The sequence below is a fragment of the Amphiura filiformis genome, unplaced genomic scaffold, assembly GCF_039555335.1.
Source record: "Amphiura filiformis unplaced genomic scaffold, Afil_fr2py scaffold_79, whole genome shotgun sequence".
NCBI classification, from domain to species: domain Eukaryota; kingdom Metazoa; phylum Echinodermata; class Ophiuroidea; order Amphilepidida; family Amphiuridae; genus Amphiura; species Amphiura filiformis.
This window is the reverse complement of record NW_027305543.1, coordinates 234,785-257,837: the sequence shown is the minus strand read 5'-3', so window position 1 is coordinate 257,837 and position 23,053 is coordinate 234,785. Positions and strand designations below refer to the sequence as shown.

The following is a 23,053-nucleotide window of genomic DNA, read 5'->3' as shown; positions in this document are numbered from 1 at the left end:
AGGGAAATTCCGACTGTCTATCTCTAGTAATAACCAGTGTAAAGTCCTAATCATCAAGATAAAATGTCTGGTCTTTTTCATTCAGACATATACAACTTGCAAGATTCACTAATCACAGATAATAGTGTGTGGCAAAACAGGTGATTTCAAAGGGAATCCCGATTCAAGTTTTAATATCCTTATATTGCACAATACTTACCGGGGTTATATGCTTATTAGAGATTTTTGTAGGGGATAATTTGTCTATCTCCGTCATACTAATAGCTAGTGGAAAGCCCTATTGTCTGTCTTTTCATTCAGCAGATACATTTTGCAAAATTCGCTAATCACAGATAATAGTGAATGGCAAAACAGGTGATTTCAAGGGGAATTCCAATACATGTTTTAATATCCTTGTATTGCACAATGTTTTAAGGGTAGACGAGGTATTGTTGGTCGAAGCAACCAAAAAAAAAATCGATTTTCATTATCTAGGGTAATATTATCGAAAAATAACACCTTGATGATTTGCACAAGTTGATTCTACAAATCATACATATATACTTTGAAAACTTGCTTGATTTATTGTTGTTAATGAGGTATGCACGTTTTACAAAAGTGTTGTTGTTTCAGCCCTCTTTACAACATAACTCAAGAACCACAGGACCTACAAAGGTATATCTGTGATATTTGAATTCTTCTACACACTCGCTATGAAATGATCAATGCAAAAGTTGGTAACCATTTTTAAGGCCCCCTTTGCAATGATTTTCCTTCAAATTTACCCCCGTTTTCATGCAAAATCTAGGACAAAATTTGGCCCAAAACAACCCCTTTTCTGTGGTTTTCAGTGACTAGAATTTCAAAGACCTCTTTTCAATAATTATGGAATTTCAAACACCCCTTTTTCAATAACTACTAGAATTTCAAAATCTTGACCAGATTTTGTATTTACCTCACTTTGCCATGACCAGATTTTGTATATACCAGATTTTGTCTGGACCACACTCGATTTTGTCTAAACTAGATTCTGTCTACACCAAATTTTGTCTTACTGAATTTTTGTCTTGACCAGATTTTCCATTTGGGGGATTTTGTTTACTAGATTTTGTCTTGACCAGATTTTGTCATTACCAAATTTTGTTTACCAGATTTTGTCTTGACCAGAGTTTGTCATTACCACCAGATTTTGTCTTTACCAGATTTTGTATTACAAGATTTTGTCTTAACCAGATTTTGTCTTGACCAGATTTTGTCTTGACCAGATTTTGTCTTAACCAGATTTTGTCTGTTACCAGATTTTATCTTGACCAGATTTTGTATTTACCAGATTTTGTCTTGACCCGATTTTGTCGTGATCATATTTTGTCTAACATCAGATTTTGTCTAAACTAGATTTTGTCTACCCCAGATAGTTTCTAATACCAAATTTTTGTCTTGACCAGACTTTCCAGTTAGGAGATTTTATGTATACTAGAGTTTGTCTTGACCAGATTTTGTCATTACCAGATTTTGTCTTTACCATATTCCCAGAGTTTGCCTTGACCCGATTTTGTCTTCACCAGATTTTGTCATTACCAGATTTTGTCTTTACCATATTCCCAGAGTTTGCCTTGACCCGATTTTGTCTTCACCAGATTTTGCATTGCATGACCAGATTTTATCATTACCAGATTGCTTTCACCATTGGCATTTGTATGATATATTATCACAATGTTCTTTCCAAAAATGCCAAAATCGGTGATCAAATCACTGATAATGCCTTTAAATCTGCTGTGTCTATCAGGTATTGTCTGTAACCAATGCATGCATTCATTTCCTTATATTGCACCATAATGTAGCCTATTGTTACTTGTCTTTATCCAAATGAACAATCATGATTGTGATTTTTGTGAATTCCCCAAACTTTTGTGTGAAAGGGGTAATGAACTTGCAAAGTGTATGTGTGCATGCATGCACTCCAGCAGCCAGGTAGCTTGGTTGGTAACTGATATATTGTCATACTATTTTTAATTCAATTCCAAATAACGGTATTATTCTGGTACAATTTGCAAGGTCTAATCCCGGGGTCTAATACCCACAGACAGTGCTTAAGGGCTCGGATAGTGACGTTTTCACATATTTTTTATTGGACCTGAGAGCACATCTGACATATCAAATTGCATTTTGAAAATGAGGAATGTCCTTCTGATAACAAATAATTTTGATTTTTTTTGAAATTTGCGATATAATACACTTTTTATGACAAATGATTAAAAATTAATATTTGTGAACCTGGGCCCAGGGGAGGTTTTCGGTTTTGGGGTTTTCGTGGTTGTTGTTAAAATTTGTTAAAAACATATGGGCACTTCGAAGCGCATCATTCCGCAACACAAATTTTGCATATGCAAATTAGGTAATTAGAGTGGTTTGGAAAAATTTCTCCTACCTTAATCATTCACTTACCAAAAATAGTTAACCATTATGCTATTCACCTACATGTTTGGCTGCTGCATTAAAAAGAAATTCATATGCAACCTTTGCGTTGCGGAATGATGCGCTTGGAATTACCCATATTTGTAAAATGACCTTGTGACCACTACATGACCTTTGACCTCACACCTGTTGACACCACACATGACATGTACCCAAGGTTGATTGTCCCATTGGAATCCATCAAAGCATGTGTGGGAAATTTAACAATTTTTACCTGGGAACCAAGGGAGAACAGTGCCAGTGCATTGATTGGTCACCCCAGGTTAAATAAGAAATAAATAAATAAATAAATAAACAAAAGACTTTTTTTCACAAATGGTTAACATTTTCTGCACATACACACTCACACCCCCCTCCACAGACATCGGAGCTCATCTTATAGTCCTTTTCCTTTGGCGGGGATAATAAGCTGGTTACCCACTTTACGCCCGAATTGTCCAAATTGGAACCCATTTTGAACAGGATTTTTGTACGCAGTTTAGGTTTCTGGACACACAAAAAAACATTTCTTTACACTGTATCAATTAAAATAACAATCTCTTTATTATTACAATTTTAAGACATTCACATCCATGAAAGCATGTCACAAAAAATCAGGAATACATATTGTTATTAATTCCACATACTGACCAAACCAAGATTACTATATTAGCTCTATGTCATTATGAATTCGGTAAGATGGCCGAATCCGGATTAGACTTTTGCTAAATTCATGTTACACATGAATTATTTACCTTAAGAGGGCAGCATATCAAATTATTTTAACATTGATCAGTGGTGACCATGGCATGCTGCTGAACACTACTAACAAAATTGATATGCTGCCTACTAGAGTTAAAGCACTTGGTTCTTTGTTCTCCAATTCAACATAATTCATGCGTTACACAAATTTATCAAAAAGACAATCCGGCTGGCCGTCTGCTCACTGCTGAATTCATAACGATATAACCTGTGAAATGCCTTACACAATTTACTGAGAGCAGATATGGATAGCGACCACCATGACAAATATGCCTCTGAAGGCAAATAAATTTATTAAGTCACCTGCTACTGTAGGCAGTAATAAATGAAGGGCATTGAATGTACCAGGAACACTTTCGGGGTGGGGGGGGGGGGCAAACAAAAAATGTGGGGAGGGCAAGCAGACCCCCAGCACTGGTGAAGTTATCTGTGGTTTGTCAGTATGAGAAAACCACAACACATCAGGCTATTCAAGCTGAATTCCATACACCCCTTATGGAAGACATGACCTTAATCTCCCGCACAGGGAGTGTAGATTTCAAATGCAGTCACCCATTCAGGTAACCCCGTTTGAAATTCACACTCCTTGTGTGGAAGATTAAGGTCATGTCTTCCATAGGGGTGTATGGTTTTCGACTGGAATATAGCCCATATAAACACATATTTATTAAATTGGTGAATTCATAGGTCTATTTAACATATTTTTGACACAATCATGAATGTAGAACATAATTTTATCGTCATGAGTTTGACAGAGTTATAGAATATTTACTTCAGTCTGTTAAATTCATATTCCGCATGAATTCTCTTGATTAGAACAAGGGATCAGCCATACACTACTGCAGTGTTAACTAACCATAGACTTCTGAGCGACCATCCCTAACCACAGTGGTAGGTGAAGCTACATACCTATGGTGAATTTGACAGGATGACCAGAGTTACCATTCGCGGAGAAATAGAAGCACCTCAAAGCGTACATGTCTAAAAAGAAAGACGCACTCAATTGCGTCACTATGCAGTGTCGACTTAACTTCGTACACAAAAGTTGGTTATTTAGACTATCATTTGTCTGGGTAACTATCCCTGTATGCCGCCCTCTTTCGCTCACTTACCACACTGAATCACATAACATAATTTATGCCATCCTCTGCCTCTATTCGCCCCTTGCACGGATCCACCAACTTGCTACCAAAACCAGGTTCTCCCTTCACAAAAATGTGCATTTTTGTTTCTTGCGCTTTTCTAGCAATGCGCCAGAAGGCTTTTGCAATGCGTACGTGGTAATTAAAGCATGCGCACGCACACACAGCATGCACTTTGCGGTTAGAACTAGTTTTGAGATGACCCTGCAATATCTGATCCCATGTTCACTATTTCAACAGAATTCTTGCATAAAATGACAAACAGATGAATCGATATTTGGCACTCTGTCAAACTCATATCAACAAGTAATAGGTATTCTATTCACATACTAGAACTCTCTGTTCATTAACAGAATGGTCAGATTTGAAAGTATTAATTCCAAAACTAAATCAGTCCGCCCATGGTCTGCCACTCATGTTCCTTGTTAAAACATCGAAGATTGAGCTTTTCAGTTGAAATCCATACACCCCCTATGGAACACATGACCTTATCTTCCAAACAGGGAGTGTGAATTTCAAAAGGTTTATCTAAATGGGTGACTCCATTTAAAATTTACATCCCTGTGTGGGACATTAACCCTAACCATGCTAAATCTTAAAACAATCTAACAAAGCAAAACTACTTCCCATGCACGCATCCCACGTGATGGGGTAGGCACAGTTGCATTGGCCAGGCCAGCGAAACACCTGTGTGGGCGATGCACTGCTTGGCATGCGAGGCGTTCTTGGGTCAAAACCAAGCAACTTCTTTGTTTATATTCTCTCCTTTTTTGTTCCTTCTTTCCTTTTTGATAGTCCCAAACCACTTGCAGCATTAGGGTTAGGGTTTTTGAATTGGCAAATACTAAATTGTGACTTCATATTCCAAAAACCCAGGGGTACCAAGCAACTTCTTTGTTTATATTCTCTCCATTTTTGTTCCTTCTTTCCTTTTGATAGCCCAAAACCACTTGTAGCATTAGGGTTAGGGTTTTTGAATTGGCAAATACTAAATTGTGACTTCATATTCCAAAAACCCAGGGTACCAAGCAACTTCTTTGTTTATATTCTCTCCTTTTTGTTCCTTCTTTCCTTTTGATAGTCCCAAACCACTTGTAGCATTAGGGTTAGGGTTTTTGAATTGGCAAATACTAAATTGTGACTTCATATTCCAAAAGCCCAGGGGTACCAAGCAACTTCTTTGTTTATATTCTCTCCTTTTTTGTTCCTTCTTTCCTTTTTGATAGCCCAAACCACTTGTAGCATTAGGGTTAGGGTTTTTGAATTGGCAAATACTAAATTGTGACTTCATATTCCAAAAGGGAAAATTACAATAACAAATGCTGTCTTTATGTATTTTGTTGCTGGGCCAATGTGACCATTTATTATTGAGATTTCAGGCCCTGATGATTTATACTTAGATTTTATTTTTAAGTATGCCATGATCACAATGATATATCAAGATCTATTTAATTTTACTCAGTTTACTCAAAATAAGCTTGACAATATCAGGCACCACTTATAGTGAGTTTATAAAGGTTGCTGAATCCCTAGTTTTAAAACCTAATGTTACCCCTGCATGTTAAGTAGTTAAGTAAAGTGGTAAAGCCTAAAAATGATCAATAAAAACAAATAATATTAATTGTAAGTGATTTGACATAAATTTACATTTTATTTTACAGTTATCTTTTTCAAATGATGGAATACTCAGCTACTGGGGGTGCACCGCACAAGAAGATATGGGCTATTCCAGTTGAAATCCATACACCCCTGACCCCCTATGGAAGACATGACCTTAATTGTCCACACAAGAAGTGTGAATTTCAGATGGGGTTACCTGAATGGGTGACTACATTTGAAGCCCTGTGTGGGAGATTTTTTCTGCCATCCATATCCGTATGGATTTCAAATGCAATAGCCCAATGTATCACCTTAATAATTATTGCATAATTTAAGTCACTACATCACAAACTAACCAACCTGGGGTCAATTTCACTAAACTTTATGAAGCTTTGTAAGTCTTAAAATCAATCATAACTTGCCAACGTATCGTAAGTTCCATTTCACTAACATGACTTACGATCGCTACCCTTCATAAATACAGGGACCCTTCTCAGAAAGTTATGTCTAGTAAAAGAGTATTCATAACTTACGAATGGTTACTTGAGTTGTGAAGGGTTAACAGTTAAGTGAAATGGAACCCAGATCTCATACACCTTCAGTTTGACTGGTTCATACCGCCTCCTTGACCGGTTGACCTTTTGCATGCACCACAGGAATTGTTATGAGCCATGTATGGCCATGTTGTGGACGTACACTGCGCTTGGGGGACAAATTCATTATTGCAACATACACCACAATTTGATACAATCATTACTATATGATCAACTCATAATAGGTGAGAGTTATTCAGTTTTTGTTATTGTTCGAGTCAAAAAAGTTCCACCTTATGACAGCGTAAATCCACAAAAGCTGGCGTCAGTCACATACACAAAGCACAGTTCATGTAGGTGATGTGTCCAGCTGTGTGTAAACCATTCTATATCAATCAATAAGCCTTGCCCATTACGAGCTGATCAGAATATAACACCATGCTTACTATGTGACAAAGTCAGACATTATTGCATGAGCAAAGTTACTTTGCCCTCTGACCAGCCTGTGTGATATAAACCACAGAGGATTTTGCCACCAAATGAGTCACAGCCCAGCTGATTTGCCGATCCCAACATGCTTTGCGGTACCATAATAGAACTGCATGTGCCATAGAAAGTGTACACAATATCCATCGTTTCAACTTTCAATTACTCGCTTTAGACAGAGGTACTTACACTTTTGTTTGAAAAGATATGACCTCTGAAGTATTGTGAAACTATCTATAGCTCAATATTTGATCGGCTCTTGCTACTTTTTGTATGTACTTGATATGGAGCAAGCAGATAGATTGCAATGCATGATGGGATACTCCATTCAGATGCTGTGTGCTAGAGTTGATTTAATTTGAGGCATGATATGACATCGCATCACATCCCCTGACAGACATTTCTGGTGTATTATGGTAGATATCATCAAAGGTAGCAGACACTGGTAACTCAGTATCTTTCTTGGCTTTCTCTTAACAGCATCATCCACTTCTGCTCTCACACCCTGGTCAATCTCCTACAATAAAGGAAACATATACAGCATAATATTTGGCAGCATTTCACCAAGATTGTTGTCAATAGTTAATTAGGAAGTTTAAATACTTAACTTCATTTTGGGCAATAGAAAATTGTAGCAGTATTGACTTCATTAAATTTTCATAACAAGCTCTTTTTTAATTAACACAATCTACAGACTACAGTCTCTGAAGGAAAAAGAAATGTAGTCTTGAAATAAGAACACTGGGTTAAAGAAAATTAACTTCAAATTAATTTATCAGTTTATCAGAAAATTCATCACATGAAAATGTGTACTCTTCCGTACTACAAGCGGATCCATACTAACCTTGAATTGTTCTTGAGAACCTCTCTTAAGATCAGTAATGGAGTGTCATTTGATGTAATGAGGTGATGCATTATGTTGCAAAGGATTCTGGGAAGGGTAAGGTATCTTCTCCTACAAGTAGATCCATACTAACCTTGAATTCTTTGTGTGAACCTATCATAAGATCAGTAAGGCCAAAAAAAAAATTGTTTGTTTGTCCTCCACAGCTTTGAAAGAAGACGTGCGGGCGGGCGGGCGGATTAAAAAAACAAAAAAAAAAAAAAAAAAACGGATTTGGCGTATTCCTGGACCTTGCTAGAGCTAAATGCTACAATCATTCATGGTGACTTAAAAAAAACCAACATTTTGTTTCTTTAATATGCAGTTAAAGTTATAAATTGTGTTCATGTCATAGTCTTTTAATGATTTCAAATCCAATGTATTTTGAAGTCACTAAAAATAATAGACTATGACATGAAGTTATAACTTTGCATATTGAAGACACAAAATGTGTTTGGGGAGCTTTTTATAATTTTCAACCATGAAAGATCTTAGCATTTAGCTCTAGCTAGGTCCAGAGATACTCCAAATCGAAAAAAAAATTGAATTTTACTTATTTTTATTTAAAAAAAAAAAATAGAAAAAAAAATATTGGTCAGGCCTTAATCTGAGGAGCGGGCGGTGGAGGACAAACAAACAACTTTGGCCTAATGGAGGTGTCATTTGATGTAATGAGGTGATGCATCATGTTGCAAAGGATTCTGGGAAGGGTAAGGTATCTTCTACAAGTGGATCCATACTAACCTTGAATTCTTCTTGTGAACCTATCCCACAACTCATCAGTTTTTCTCTGAAGCTTGTGATAGGATCACGCTGTTGTCTGATTTCCTGTATCTCCTCACGTGTCCGATAGCTAGTACCTGGATCACTCATACTATGGCCGCCATAACGATATGTCTCAACTTCCAAGACTATGGGACCCTGTTATATAAGGAAATATAAATTAATGCTCTGCATGGTAGCCATAGGCTTCAACATAAAATGTCAAAGTTTAGAAATATATTCTCAAAATATCAAGAGCTATCTTAAGAGCCATTGAACCAATACTAGGGTTGTTTGTACTAATTTCAATGCATTTTTCATTCTAATTCCAAATATGGTCATGAAAATTTACAATTCTGAAATTGAACTTAAAAATGATTGAAACTTGTCTTCTGCAGTCGACACCCATGAGAGATTAAAACTAATTAACTCTCTCCACATGGGTGTCGACTGTGAAGTGGACGACAAGTTTCAAATTGTTTTAGAAATTCAAAAGTTCAGAATTATAAATTTTAAGACCATATTTGGTATCAGCATGAAAAATGCATTAGAATGAGTACAAACAAGCCTGGTAAAGGTTCTTAAAAGCAAGATAAACAATCAAAACAAAAACAATAAACATATTGAATGACTTGCAATTTGGTATCAAGTGTGCAATATCAGGACAGATATTTTACACTTCACATAATACATTTTAATTTTTGTACTGATTTGCTATCTAATGCAACATGGGTCAATAGTGACGGAATGTACCTCAATGAACAGAACACATCTTGCAAAACATGTTTATTTCTTGACTATCGACCAATGTTTAGCCAGTCTATACTCAACATGAAAACAAAGTGAACCTTTATCAAGTAATACAAGTGTCATTTGATGTAATGAGGTGATGCATCATGTTGCAAAGGATTCTGGGAAGGGTAAGAGATGCCCTTTCAGGTGCAATATGATCCTGCTCATGTCAAATTTTACCTTTTCTGAATTGCAGTAGTCAACAGCCCATTTGGTAGCCTCTCGCACAGCCAACACATCCATACCATCAACCTACATGCAAAATATACAAACATCTTTAAAGGACTGTGTAGCTAACATTTCTGGTGCATTCTGGGAACTTTTATCACGCTTACAAAATGTTGTCAATTGCACTTTATTGCATCAAGGTCAATAACTCCCATACTCAATTTACCAGAGAAAATTGCACACATTTCAAAATGAATGTTCTCACAGAAGACAAAAATAAAGGGATAAACATAGGGAAATGTTGGAGAAAAAAATAGAGGGAAAAAGGGTAAAATTTATAGGAATAATATAGGACTTTCAAGCATTTATCCATATCTGTCACATCGGTAGAGTCTCCTTCATCAGGTAACATCACCAACCTAAGCAACAGATGTAAAACATATTCATTGCTTTAACAGTTTTGCTCATATGGTACGGACAGGGATTTATATCTCTCAAGAAGCATGTTGAAGAAATAAAGTTTCTTCAGGTAACCTCATTTGTAATTTACACTTCCTGTGTGGAAGATTATAGTCATGTCTTCCATAGGGGTGTATAAATGTCAACTGGAATAACCAAATATGGAACAGATGACAATGAATGGGTGGCTCCATTTGAAATTCACACCCCTTGTATGGGAGATTAAGGTATGTATGGATTTGTGTCAACTTTTATCACGCTTACAAAATGTTGTCAATTGCACTTTATTGCATCAAGGTCAATAACTCCCATACTCAATTTACCAGAGAAAATTGCACACATTTCAAAATGAATGTTCTCACAGAAGACAAAAATAAAGGGATAAACATAGGGAAATGTTGGAGAAAAAAAATAGAGGGAAAAAGGGTAAAATTTATAGGAATAATATAGGACTTTCAAGCATTTATCCATATCTGTCACATCGGTAGAGTCTCCTTCATCAGGTAACATCACCAACCTAAGCAACAGATGTAAAACATATTCATTGCTTTAACAGTTTTGCTCATATGGTACGGACAGGTATTTATATCTCTCAAGAAGCATGTTGAAGAAATAAAGTTTCTTCAGGTAACCTCATTTGTAATTTACACTTCCTGTGTGGAAGATTATAGTCATGTCTTCCATAGGGGGTGTATAAATGTCAACTGGAATAACCAAATATGGAACAGATGACAATGAATGGGTGGCTCCATTTGAAATTCACACCCCTTGTATGGGAGATTAAGGTATGTATGGATTTGTGTCAACCAATAACTCATCCAGATCCCTGGTACATTAAATTCACACCCCTTGTGTGGGAGATTAAGGTCATGTCTTCCATAGGGGATGTATGACTCACCCAGACCCCCGGTACATTAATTCACACCCCTGTGTGAGAGATTACGGTAATGTCTTCCATAGGGGATGTATGGATTTGTGTGAACCAATAACTCACCCAGATCCCTGGTACATTAAATTCACACCCCTTGTGTGGGAGATTAAGGTCATGTCTTCCATAGGAGATATATGACTCACCCAGATCCCTGGTACATAGTCTCCTCTTGTGTAGTAATCTGTACTTGCCGATGCTCTTTCTACAGATGTCCCCATACCATACTTGTTGTTCTCACATACAAATATTGCTGGTAGATCCCAGAGCTTAGCGATGTTATACGCTTCAAATAACTGACCCTGATTGGCTGCACCATCACCATAGAGGGCGACACATACATTCTTCTTTCCTTGATTCTTTAAAGCAAGGGCTATGCCAGCACCTAGTGGAACCTGTAGTCCAACAAGAGAAAATTAAACCTATGGTAAAATGCATTATTAGGCTAAAAAATAACATTGTTTGTTTTCTGAATCATTTTTTTGTGTTGGCAAACCTTGGGTGTATTCTTGGTGCTGTGGTGGCGCCAGTTTTTTTTTTTCGGGGACCATGGGGGGAGGGGAAAGTTGAATCTTTCATATATTTTATTACTTTCATGAAAGATTAAGTGACATCGCTTTGTGCATGCCGTCTATTACATGGTATACTGCAGTGTCTGCATTGTCAATCAACAAAGTGTCGCTCAATTTAGAATAAGGAGCGTTTTATGACGGTTAGTTTTAGATATTACAGGCATGAGATTGGCTTTACTTCAAAAAAGCGTAAGTAACACATAAAAGCTGAAAAACATGAAATTGGCAAACACAAAAGGCTCAAAATAAATAAAAACATGCCAATTTGAGCAGTCAAAAAAGCTGAATTCAACTGATCAGCTATTGATTATTTTCTAATTACCTGTGCTCCTACGATGCCATTGCCACCATAGAAGTTATTGCCGTACATATGCATGGAACCTCCTTTGCCCTTGGCACAACCAGTTTTTCGACCTGGAAAACAATAAACATTTTCCTAATGTCACAAAAGAGATGGTCAAAAGAACAATGAACAAAACCAAGTAAAGGAAATCAACAACTTGACCATGTAACTAATTTACGATCAACAACTGGACTAATACGAGTTGTTTCTGAGGCAATGCCCGTTGATAGTGCATTGAACCAGCTCCTCCTCTGTATTGATAAGCAAATATGACTGTCTATATCTATAATTGTGCTAACCATTCAGTCCAATAGCGTATAACGTCAATTTGAGTTTTGTGGGCTATTTGAAGAGTATTGTTCACACCTGTATGCCATTTGTCTAAATAACCTAAAACAGACCAAATCCAGAAAACGGGGGAATCAAAAAGGGACCTGCCCCATCATTCAAAACAAACGGTGACTGCGCCCCATTTATCGAAAAACAGGGACATAGCATACGTACCTGTGAGTTCAGCTAGAATTGAATGTACTGTTATGTTTCTTAAGTAAGACCATCCATGGGCCCTTTATGCTGTGATGACTACATACCTGTGAGTTCAGCTAGAATTGAATGTATTGTTATGCCTCTTAAGTAAGACCACCCATGGGCCCTGTACGCTGTGATGACTACATACCTGTGAGTTCAGCTAGAATTGAATGTACTGTTATGCCTCTTAAATAAGACCATCCATGGGCCCTTTATGCTGTGATGACTACATACAGGGTGTCCCAAAAAAAAGAGGCCCCTCATTGTGCCCTCTTTTTCTCCTATTTACGAAAAGTTGATTAAATATATTTTGGTATGTAAAGAAACCTTTACTCGTTAGCTTTAATAAACCAAAACAATTATTTCAATCGGCTCACAACTTTTGAAGATATGCCCTTTTGAATAAAAGTACCCTTTTTCACTCTGTCCACGGATAGCAAACAGAGTGGTTGGGATGGCTCATGCTGTGGAGTGGCCTGCACGATCACCAGACCTCACACCACTTGATTTTTTTTTCCTTTGTGGCAAAATCCAAGATCTTCGTAAGCGTATTACTGAATGCATTTGCAAGTATCCGGCGCACAAGGATGGTACGCAACGCAATTGATGTAATGAGGACCAGGGCTGAAACCTGTATTCGCCAAGGATGTAACCAGGTAGATGGCAGAGCAGCACAGTATAGGCCCTAAACTCACTTCAGAAGAACCAAAGACAAACCAAACAGCCTTTTAGGGCTACCTTTTATCCCTAAAAAAAGAGAAATGACATATGTTGTAAATAAAAAAAAAGAAAGCAAGAAACTACAAAGTAAGAAAGTAAGAAACCTAATAAAACAAAAAGGCCAAGAAAAAATAAGTAATTGAAGTAAAGTCCCATTCGGCATCCAATTTACCCACAAATTAATGACAATATTAACAAAATCCATTGCCCATAAAGCCACCTGTAAATCCCATTCCATAAATAAAGTTATTTTATAAAGTTATCATTGAGGAATGTTTGATATTCATGCATGGTATGTGTACTCCTTTTCAATCTTTAAAGTAGTGAAACCTTCTCCATGGACAGAGTGAAAAACGGGTACATTTCTTTAAAAGAGCGTATCTTTAAAAGTTGTAAGCCGATTGATATAATTGTTTTGGTTTGTTACATACCAAAATATATTTGATCAACTTGTCAGAAATAGGAGAAAAAGAGGGCGCAATGAGGGGCCTCTTTTTTTTGGGACACCCTGTACCTGTGAGTTCAGCTAGAATTGAATGTACTGTTATGCCTCTTAAGTAAGCCCATCCATGGGCCCTGTACGCTGTGATGACTACATACCTGTGAGTTCAGCTAGAATTGAATGTACTGTTATGCCTCTTAAGTAAGACCACCCATGGGCCCTGTATGCTGTGATGACTACATACCTGTGAGTTCAGCTAGAATTGAATGTACTGTTATGCCTCTTAAGGGCAGAGTAATGGGAGAGAACATGGACCTTTTCGAGCATCATTATTTCTGAATTGTATATCCAAAGTATATAAAACTATACATTTTTGGAAAGGAAATGAGTCAAGGAATCCCATGGTGACGTCAGATTTTTAAAAAATCTCGAGTTTTTGATAAAATCACAAAAAAACACTTTTTTACCCCAATTTTTTGTGACAACTTAATTTTTTTATTTTTTTAAATTCGTCTCTTTTTTGAAATATTGAAAAAAACATGTGAAAAAAGCAATTTTGTCATTCTATTAAGCTAAAAATTGCACATAATGGTGTATATTTTTGTTTAAAACAAATATTTTGAAAAAATGAGAAAACCTTCCCTAGACTTTGATGTACTCTAAACGATAGTGCAAAAAGTTTACCTTTTGCTTGTATATTTTTCGAGTTATCTTGTCACAAAAATCGTGCAATATTGTCAAAAGTGAACTATGAGAAATCGGCGTTTTAGTAAAAAATGTCAAAATTATGCACAAAATGTCCATTATATTTTAAAACGGCAAGACTTTCACGCTTGTAAAAGCTGTACCTGGTGCATGGTCTTAATATGCATCTTTTTGCAACAATGAATTTATAATGTCTGCTTTTAGTGCGCCAAAATTCAAAATAATTAAAAAATCTAAGTGACATTTTGACTGCAAATTTGTGTTTTGTTTACACCGCAATTGCCGGCGTTAAAAACATACCGAATGCGCCTTGACTGCGTTGGACATACGCGCAGAGTTGCGCTTGGCGTCATGACGCGATTCAAGTGCGTAATCACAATATTTCGTGATACGCGCATTTCTGACTCATTATTTCCGCCAATTTACTAAGCTGAGCCATGTGACTTTTTAGAGTTGAAAAGAGTGAAATAAATCAAGCAAAAATACGTGTAAAAATTAACAAGTTGTATTTTATCAGTTTCAAGTGAAAGAATACATCTTAGTGTTGATAAATATCAAGAAATCTCAAATTCGGGCGTGGACGAATGTGTCTTCCATTACTCTGGCCTTAAGTAAGACCATCCATGGGCCCTGTATACTGTGATGACTACATACCTGTGAGTTCAGCTAGAATTGAATGTACTGTTATGCCTCTTAAGTAAGACCATCCATGGGCCCTGTATGCTGTGATAACTACATACCTGTGAGTTCAGCTAGAATTGAATGTACTGTTATGCCTCTTAAGTAAGACCATCCATGGGCCCTGTATACTGTGATGACTACATACCTGTGAGTTCAGCTAGAATTGAATGTACTGTTATGCCTCTTAAGTAAGACCATCAATGGGCCCTGTACGCTGTGATGACTACATACCTGTGAGTTCAGCTAGAATTGAATGTACTGTTATGCCTCTTAAGTAAGCCCATCCATGGGCCCTGTATGCTGTGATAACTGCATCATCTGGAGTAATGGATGCTGATATACCAACTGCACATGCTTCCTGTTGAATAAAACACCAGTAAATTGCTATTTTATATATTGGGCAAGTGGATGTAAGGGGTTTTGAAACAAAGCTCTTCAATTATGCTCATTAACATATACATACGTGTACGCAGCCTGCTTATTACTATATGTGACCTGCTCCAACAAAATGGGTTATTCCATTTAAAATCCACACTACCCCTGTGGAAGATTTTGGAAATATCTTCCACAGGGTACTATGTTTTTCAAATGTAATGAACACATTAGGCAGCTCCATTAGAATTTCATACACCTTCTGAGAAAGATTCAACTTGAATCTTTCACAGAGGAAGGGTGAGTTTCAAATAGAGCTGCCTAATGTGTTCATTCCATTTGAAATTCATACTCCCCCTATGAAAGATATTTCCAAAATCTTCCACAGGGGTAGTGTGGGTTTTAAATGAGCGTACAGTCGCAAGATGGGAGTTCCGAGAATGTTCCAATTGTTGAATTGGTGTTCTTTGTTGCACCTAAACCCACTGAAAATGTTGCTTTTGTTTCTAGAGAGCCTAGATGTTGCAATACAAGATCACATAATATTGTACAATGTTACTGTCGCGACATTGTTATGTTCATTATTTGAGTTAAACAATAATGGTGATTCAGTTTTAAATTGATGATAAACTGTTACTTTTGTGAAACTGACAAAGTTTGTGTGTCTTCATAAATAGAGAAGACAGAATCCCTGATCTCTTAGGATTCATAGCGATTCCCTCATTTGTGACCTGCTCCCACTAAATGAGCATAAAGTAGCTAATTGGTAGTTTCAAGACCTTCTGGCTGCTGAGTTGATGTTCTACCAACTGTTACGGTCATTTTGTGGGAGCAGGTCACATTTTTGCATACCTGTCCTGAGTAGAGATGACAGAATCCCCTAATCTCCTTGGATTTATAGAGATTACCAGCGGCAGTTTCCATACGTCTTATCACCTGCATTTGTCTATAGTAGGTCATAGCATCTTCCTTAGTCACACTCACTTCTGTGGATGGGCCGGAGTCTAACTTGTGCAATTTGTAATTCTATTGAAAAATTAAAAAACAATATAGTGAATTTTCACATGACTATGCTTAATACACTAACATCACTGAAGTTTGTAATTTAATCAGAGTCTTACTATAACTTACTTTTTTCAAACTTGCTACGTTGTATCTGGAACCTCCAGTGTTCATCGGACAACTGACTCCTCTGGACTGGAGTTTATACATGGAACATAGTGAGTTTGCAAAAGCTAAGGCCTAAAAAAATTTGTTGGATTGAATAAACCATGCTTTCACAGGCACTTGGGATAGTCGACAACAAGGACTCATTTTGATTGCCAATTCCCTAGTAAAAATGAGGATGCAAGTATCAGTTCTTGCGCAAGTTCTTGACCCTCAGAACAAAGGAAACTTGCAAATTCTTGCAAATGCTTGCATCCAAATGCTAGTATTTCGGACACTTTTTTTGGTTTCTGCAAGTTCCTTGAGTGAATCTTGAGTGACCACGATCATGAGGAGTGTAACCAACTTGCATTTTACTTGACTTTTTTATGCAATTTTATGCAAATATATGCAAGGTTTCATAATTGGCACCTGTCAATTATTGTTCTTGCCCTGTTATATGCTAATTTGTAATTTGGTCATCTACCAGTGTTCAGAGCTCTGTTCTGCCTAAGCTGCATGATGTCTGTTGAGTTGTCTATACCTATGGCTATACATAAATCATGGATCAGAGGACTTCATTTATGTGACCTCAAGTAACTGAATTATGTACACATCCATTAAGAAGATTGAGAGTCATGGTTTTTTAGAGACTAGAACTTAGAAATCTATAACCATTGCATACTTATGGTGGGGAAAATCAAAACTCAACCTGACAAACGCCCTAATCGCAAGAAGACCCGCTGACCTGAAACAAGATTTTACCCTGGAAATAATCTCAGTTTCAATCAATATTCTTACAGTGCTACTGTGATTTTGTGTGCAGTGACCCGGGCCCACTGCAAATGGCAGTGCATAAAAAAGTTCTGAATTTTGATATTCCAAACAGAGATCGGAAGTTTAAATAATCAAAATCTGTGATGAAATTTACTATTTTACTACATTATTAAAGTTCTTCTGTCCCTCTCAACATCTCTGGAATATCGAAAAAATCGACTGTGCATAGCCCTGCTTCGGACCCTGCTTCCACTGATCTGTAATGCTACCTGCATACTAAAAATGGCATAGTGGTTTTTTTTTTTTTTTTTTCATCAGCGTCATGAGTGTGATCTGCACCAGCCTTATCATTATACTCCCCTTTATCGCCAGACAAGCGGTGTGGACTCTGATTAGCAAGATTTTGTCTTTCACAAACATTGAGGCTCAGTGTCAGTCAATTAATAACACTGCCAAGTGTCCATGGGCAGCTGATGAGCAGGCACTCAAGTTTCATGCATGGTACTTGATCTTTGCTGGGGTGAGCTCATGTTTGCATGCGATAGGCCCAAGTTCACTGTTAACCATGCTCGTCCAAAATTGAAAATTATAGGCCTATAACTTGAGCCAGGCTGAAGAGCCTATAACAAGCATGTGGCATACATACATGTATACCCTGAACATAAGCCATTCTGTATTGAATATTTTGTGAAAAACTTTTATATTAATAACTTTCATAAAATCTTATAGTTCTAAAATATGATCTATTTCTATCTAGGATTAGTATGTCTTGTATAAAGCATTGTTATCTATTAATGCTATTATTCTTATCTCTTTCAGTTTAAATCACTAAATAACACTTTTCAGATTGTTTGTTCTTGTCTTATTTATCGATGGAGTCATTCATAAGAACTAAATACTCCTGTTTGGAAAGGAATCCAAGAATTATGCAAACCTTATAATTCTGAATAAAATCATTCTACTCCAACAATCCCCCGTACATTATATACTATATTTAGTAACCGAAATGGTAACCTGAGCTTTATTCCTTTGATTTTAAACCAATCCTCTCACATCCAATGCTGTATGATTTTACACCTCTCCTACTGCAATAAATATGCTTTACATTTTCTAATTTTTCTTTGCTTACTAAATTTTATTATCCGAACTGTTACACAACACATCGACACATCACATCAAAGCTTTCATTGGGCGCCCGTTCCTTTTTGTAAGGAATTCTGATTATTTTTATTTTAGTTTTTCTCCTGTAAAATAACTTTCAATGACTTCTATTTGCTATTTCTGATATTAATCGTATCTGAAGGGGTTTTTTATTCTGAAGTGCAATTTGAGTGGAGTGCAAGTTTTTGCTTCCGAATGTCTTTTGATCAGAAAGGTTTTTGATCCAAAGTTAATTGTTCTGAAAGGTTTTAACTCCAAAAGGTTTTTAATCCGAAGAATTTTTTCCGAAAGGTTATTTTTGCGAAAGGTTTTACTCCGAAGGTTTTTGTTCTGAAAGTTCAGTGTGTCTGCTAATTTATGTGCTATCGTCAGTAGATAGCAATACATAAATGAATAAATGTGGGTATTCAGTGCAAGTACATGTAGACCATTCAACTATCAGGTATTGCGTAGTCAATGATTGTCAAGTGTCGCTCGCTAGAACTTGCGTCTTATGCAAGTTTCTTTCCTGTTACCGGCAGCGTGCTTGCGTGTACTCCAGAAGTACTTGCAAGTAAGTGGGTTGTCATTTTTTTTTTCTGAAGAGGGGGATGGGTGTCATGAAAATACTCATGAGGGGTCGCAGTTTTTTTTGACCAAAAAATAAGGGGGTTATAGATTTTTTACACCAAAAATAGTGGGGGGTCAAAACATTATTGACGGTCTTGTGAGTATTACCAGCAAAATTTTTCCAATAAGCTACTACGGTAATAAATATAGAGCACACTCAAAAATTATGTGTGGTGCACGCACATTCTTTTCGGGTAAACTTATAGGGGAACAAAATATATGTAATGTATTTCTTGACATTTTTGGATAATATTTGTGGTGTGTGTTGGGGAGGGGGATGTCATAATTTTGTTTCAAACTATGGGGTCATAAAATATTTCAATGCGAGATAAGGGGTCATAAAAAATGTCTCTGGTCACGACATATACATGAACCCCTCTGCCAAAAAAAAATGACAGCCCCTAAGACGTGCTTAATTTTGTGCTATCTTCAGTAGAAAGCAGTGGCATAATGATCAATATTTGGTATTGTCATTGCAAAACAACCAACATAGCAAGGGATACTTGACAATCATTGACTACGCAATACATGATAGTTGAATTGTCTACCAGCACTGAATACTGAATTTATATATTCATATCTGTATTGCTATCTACTGACGATAACACATATTAATCCCGGACCCCTGAGGATGCTTTCTGGCACTACTATCCACTGAAGATAGTACATGTAGACCTATGACATAATAACACACTCAAGTCAACACATAGTTATGCTTTCTATTATTGCCTCTATGCTATTTCAGTAGCAGTCAAGTTAGCTCAATCGATAAAGGCGTTCGACTATGGTGCGAGAGGTTATGGTTCGAACCCTGGCGGTGCCTAGTATGCTCTCGTGGAAAATTTGAGTTAGCTTGAATTTCCCCTGGACAAGGAACTTACTGCTAATTGTCTCGTTGTAACCCGTACGAAACTCTGGGAGCTGATCCTGGTTGCGATTGTTATTTGTGGAATGTGTAGGGTGTGCGCTCTTGAAGCAGCAAAGTCCCTGATTTGTTGTTAAATGGTTTATGGAATGATGTGGGGCCGTAGTGGTCAGCGACAACCTGTAAAGTGTGCTGAGGCTTGTGGATCAACGTCTAGGCGTTGTGCCTGTGCGTACATGTGCGTACATGTAGACCTATGACATAATACCACACTCAAGTCAACACATAGTTATGCTTTCTATTATTGCCTCTACGCTATTTCAGTAGAACACATTAGACATGTTAGTCCATATGATAAACAATAGACCAATACAGTAACCTTGAAAAATGGTACATATGCCATTTTCGTTGCTGATTTCGTTTCTTTGGCATCCCCTGAAATCCGGCTGATACCACTTTGGCATCATTGAGCACTTTGAAATAAATGACCCCAAAATTGCTGGGGGGGGGGGGGCTAAAATTAAAAGTGCTCAAATTTCGCTTCAAAATATACCAAATTTTTCGTTTTGGTTTATGGATTTCAAAAATATATTTGCTTTTTCAATCCGACCTATGGTTCTCACGTTAAGTGGCTTAAAAGGTCAGAGGTAACTATTCTATTTGTACAGGGGTAAAAAAATAAAGATGCTCTGATTTTCTTGAAAATGGCAGGAAATTATTCATCTGCCAGAGGAGATTCAAATAAATAATAGTTTGCTCTATCGACAATCAATGTCAAGTTGCCGAGATACGAGAAAACAAAGGTTATTAACTATGGACTCAATGGTGACCTGTGACATTTTGATCAAATAACATGTGAACTAAATAATTTTATGACCCCCACTCTTTTTGGTGTAGGAAATCTATAACAGCCCCCCCCCCTCTATTCTTTGTTTAAAAAAATACTGTGACCCCTCCAGTATTTTCATGACACCCACCCCCTTAAAAAATGACAACACACTTACTTGCAAGTACTTTGCAAGCACACGCATAGCACGCTGCGGTAACAGTAAAGAAACTTGCATAAGGACGCAAGTATTTAGCAAGGGATACTTGACAATCATTGACTACGCAATACATGATTGTTGAATTGCCTACCAGCACTGAATACTGATATTCATATCTGTATTGCTATCTACTGACGATAGCACACACATTAGCAGACCCTCTGTTATAATTACTATCTACTGATAATATGCCTACGTAATTCTAACATACACTCAGGTATTACTGTCTACTGCTGCTATACACACTTAATAGAGAGCATTGTACACTCTGGTATTGCTATCTACTGAAGATAGCATTGCAGCGTAAACTCTGGTTTGGCTATCCGTTGCCTCTACAGAAGATAGCCAAATCGTAGCTTAACTTACATCCTTGAGCTATAGGGTGGATGCAGGTAATCCCGGACCCCTGAGGATGCTTTCTGGCACTACTATCCACTGAAGATAGTACATGTAGACCTATGACATAATACCACACTCAAGTCAACACATAGTTATGCTTTCTATTATTGCCTCTACGCTATTTCAGTAGAACACATTAGACATGTTATAGGGTGGATGCAGGTAATCCCGGACCCCTGAGGATGCTTTCTGGCACTGCATCTACTGAAGATAGTACATGTAGACCTGTGACATAATAACACACTCAAGTCAACACATAGTTATGCTTTCTATTATTGCCTCTACGCTATTTCAGTAGACCACATTAGACATGTTAGTCCAAATGATGAACAATAGAACAATACATTAACCTTGAAAAAGGGTACATAAGCGATTTGTTTTTGCTGATTTTGTTTCTCTGGCATCCCCTGACAAGGAGCATTTTGAGATAAGTGACCCCAAAATTGCCCGGAGAGGGGCAAAAATTAAAAATGCTCAAATTTCACTTCAAGCTATACCGAATTATTAGCTTTGGATCATGGATTTCAAAAATATATTTGCTTCTATTTGTACAGGGTAAAAAATAAAGTTGCTCGATTTTCTTGAAAATGGCAGCAAATTGTTCATCTGCCAGAGGAGAAAAATAATAGTTTGCACTATCTACAATGTCAAGTTGCTGAGATAGGAGAAAACAAAGGTTATTAACCATTGACTCAATGGTGACCTGTGACATTATGATCAAATAACAGTTATAGCAAGCCTGTGATATCTTCAGTTTTATGATACTGGTAATACCTGAATTTAGGAGAAAAGGTTATGCTGAAATCTGCAACTCCGTGAAAATTCTGCAACTCTAAAATCCTGCTTTTGATATGATATTGTTGTGATTTATTCTGTAAGAATGATGGTGCAGATGCAAGAGATGACCAGCAGTGACACCTGTATGGGTTATGACATCACCAAAATAATGATCATTCGGTATTGCTATCTACTGAAGATAGCACATGCAAGCCTTTGACTGTGATCCAAATGTTCCTTTTCGAATATTGGACAGGGAAGTAGGTATCCGCTCAGTGACTACACACTATTTCGACATGTACTTGCATTAGAATACAATGCTTGTGAGAAAATGCCAGCACACTGCGAGTAACATGCAAGAAACTTGCATGACATGCCAGTTTCTGGCAAGGGGCACTTGACAATTTTCAGCAAATGCAAGCATAGGCCTACACTTGCGCATTTGAATCTGTTTACTAACATGAAACTTTTAATGCAGATGACACAGTATTTGATCCATGTTTTTCATTTCAAGCAATTTACAGGGATCTATCTAGCACATATCTAAAATGGGTCCCAAACTACCTTGAAACTGTAGCACACATAATCTACTGCAGATGACAAAGCAATTGATCCATGAGTTTCATTTCCACATGCCATCATGAGACAATGCAAACCAGTGAACTTAAAAGTGCTCCAAATGATCCATTGAAGTGCTTGTTTACGCTCTTCTTCTTATCCAATTGCCTCAGATACACAACTCTATCTGGACATTGTGTAAAATTACTAGTCAGGAAAGCATGCACTGAGCTTGTTATTCCAATGTGTTATCGTGAGGCTACTCCTATAGTCAAACAAAAGTTTTGCTGGCCAATTATTTTGTTTGATACAAACAAAGTTAATTAGGCTAAGTCATTAAAGTCAACAATCCCCAAACCTCCTAGCTTGAGTTGTAACAAGTTTTCACCTTCAGCCATGTTTGTG

The 23,053-nt window shown here is 37.1% G+C and overlaps 1 protein-coding gene across 1 annotated transcript in view; it reads right to left on the bottom strand.

The window, feature by feature from the left end:
* Positions 1-6,442: 6,442 nt before the first annotated feature.
* LOC140144768 (probable pyruvate dehydrogenase E1 component subunit alpha, mitochondrial) overlaps positions 6,443-23,053 on the bottom strand; it is a 30,312-nt gene continuing 13,701 nt past the window's right edge. The window contains 8 exon segments of the mRNA XM_072166571.1: positions 6,443-7,428; positions 7,431-7,472; positions 8,583-8,759; positions 9,573-9,644; positions 11,094-11,342; positions 11,842-11,933; positions 15,170-15,296; positions 16,163-16,336. Of these exon segments, the coding sequence (XP_072022672.1) occupies positions 7,309-7,428; positions 7,431-7,472; positions 8,583-8,759; positions 9,573-9,644; positions 11,094-11,342; positions 11,842-11,933; positions 15,170-15,296; positions 16,163-16,336 (1,053 nt within the window). The 3' untranslated portion in view covers positions 6,443-7,308.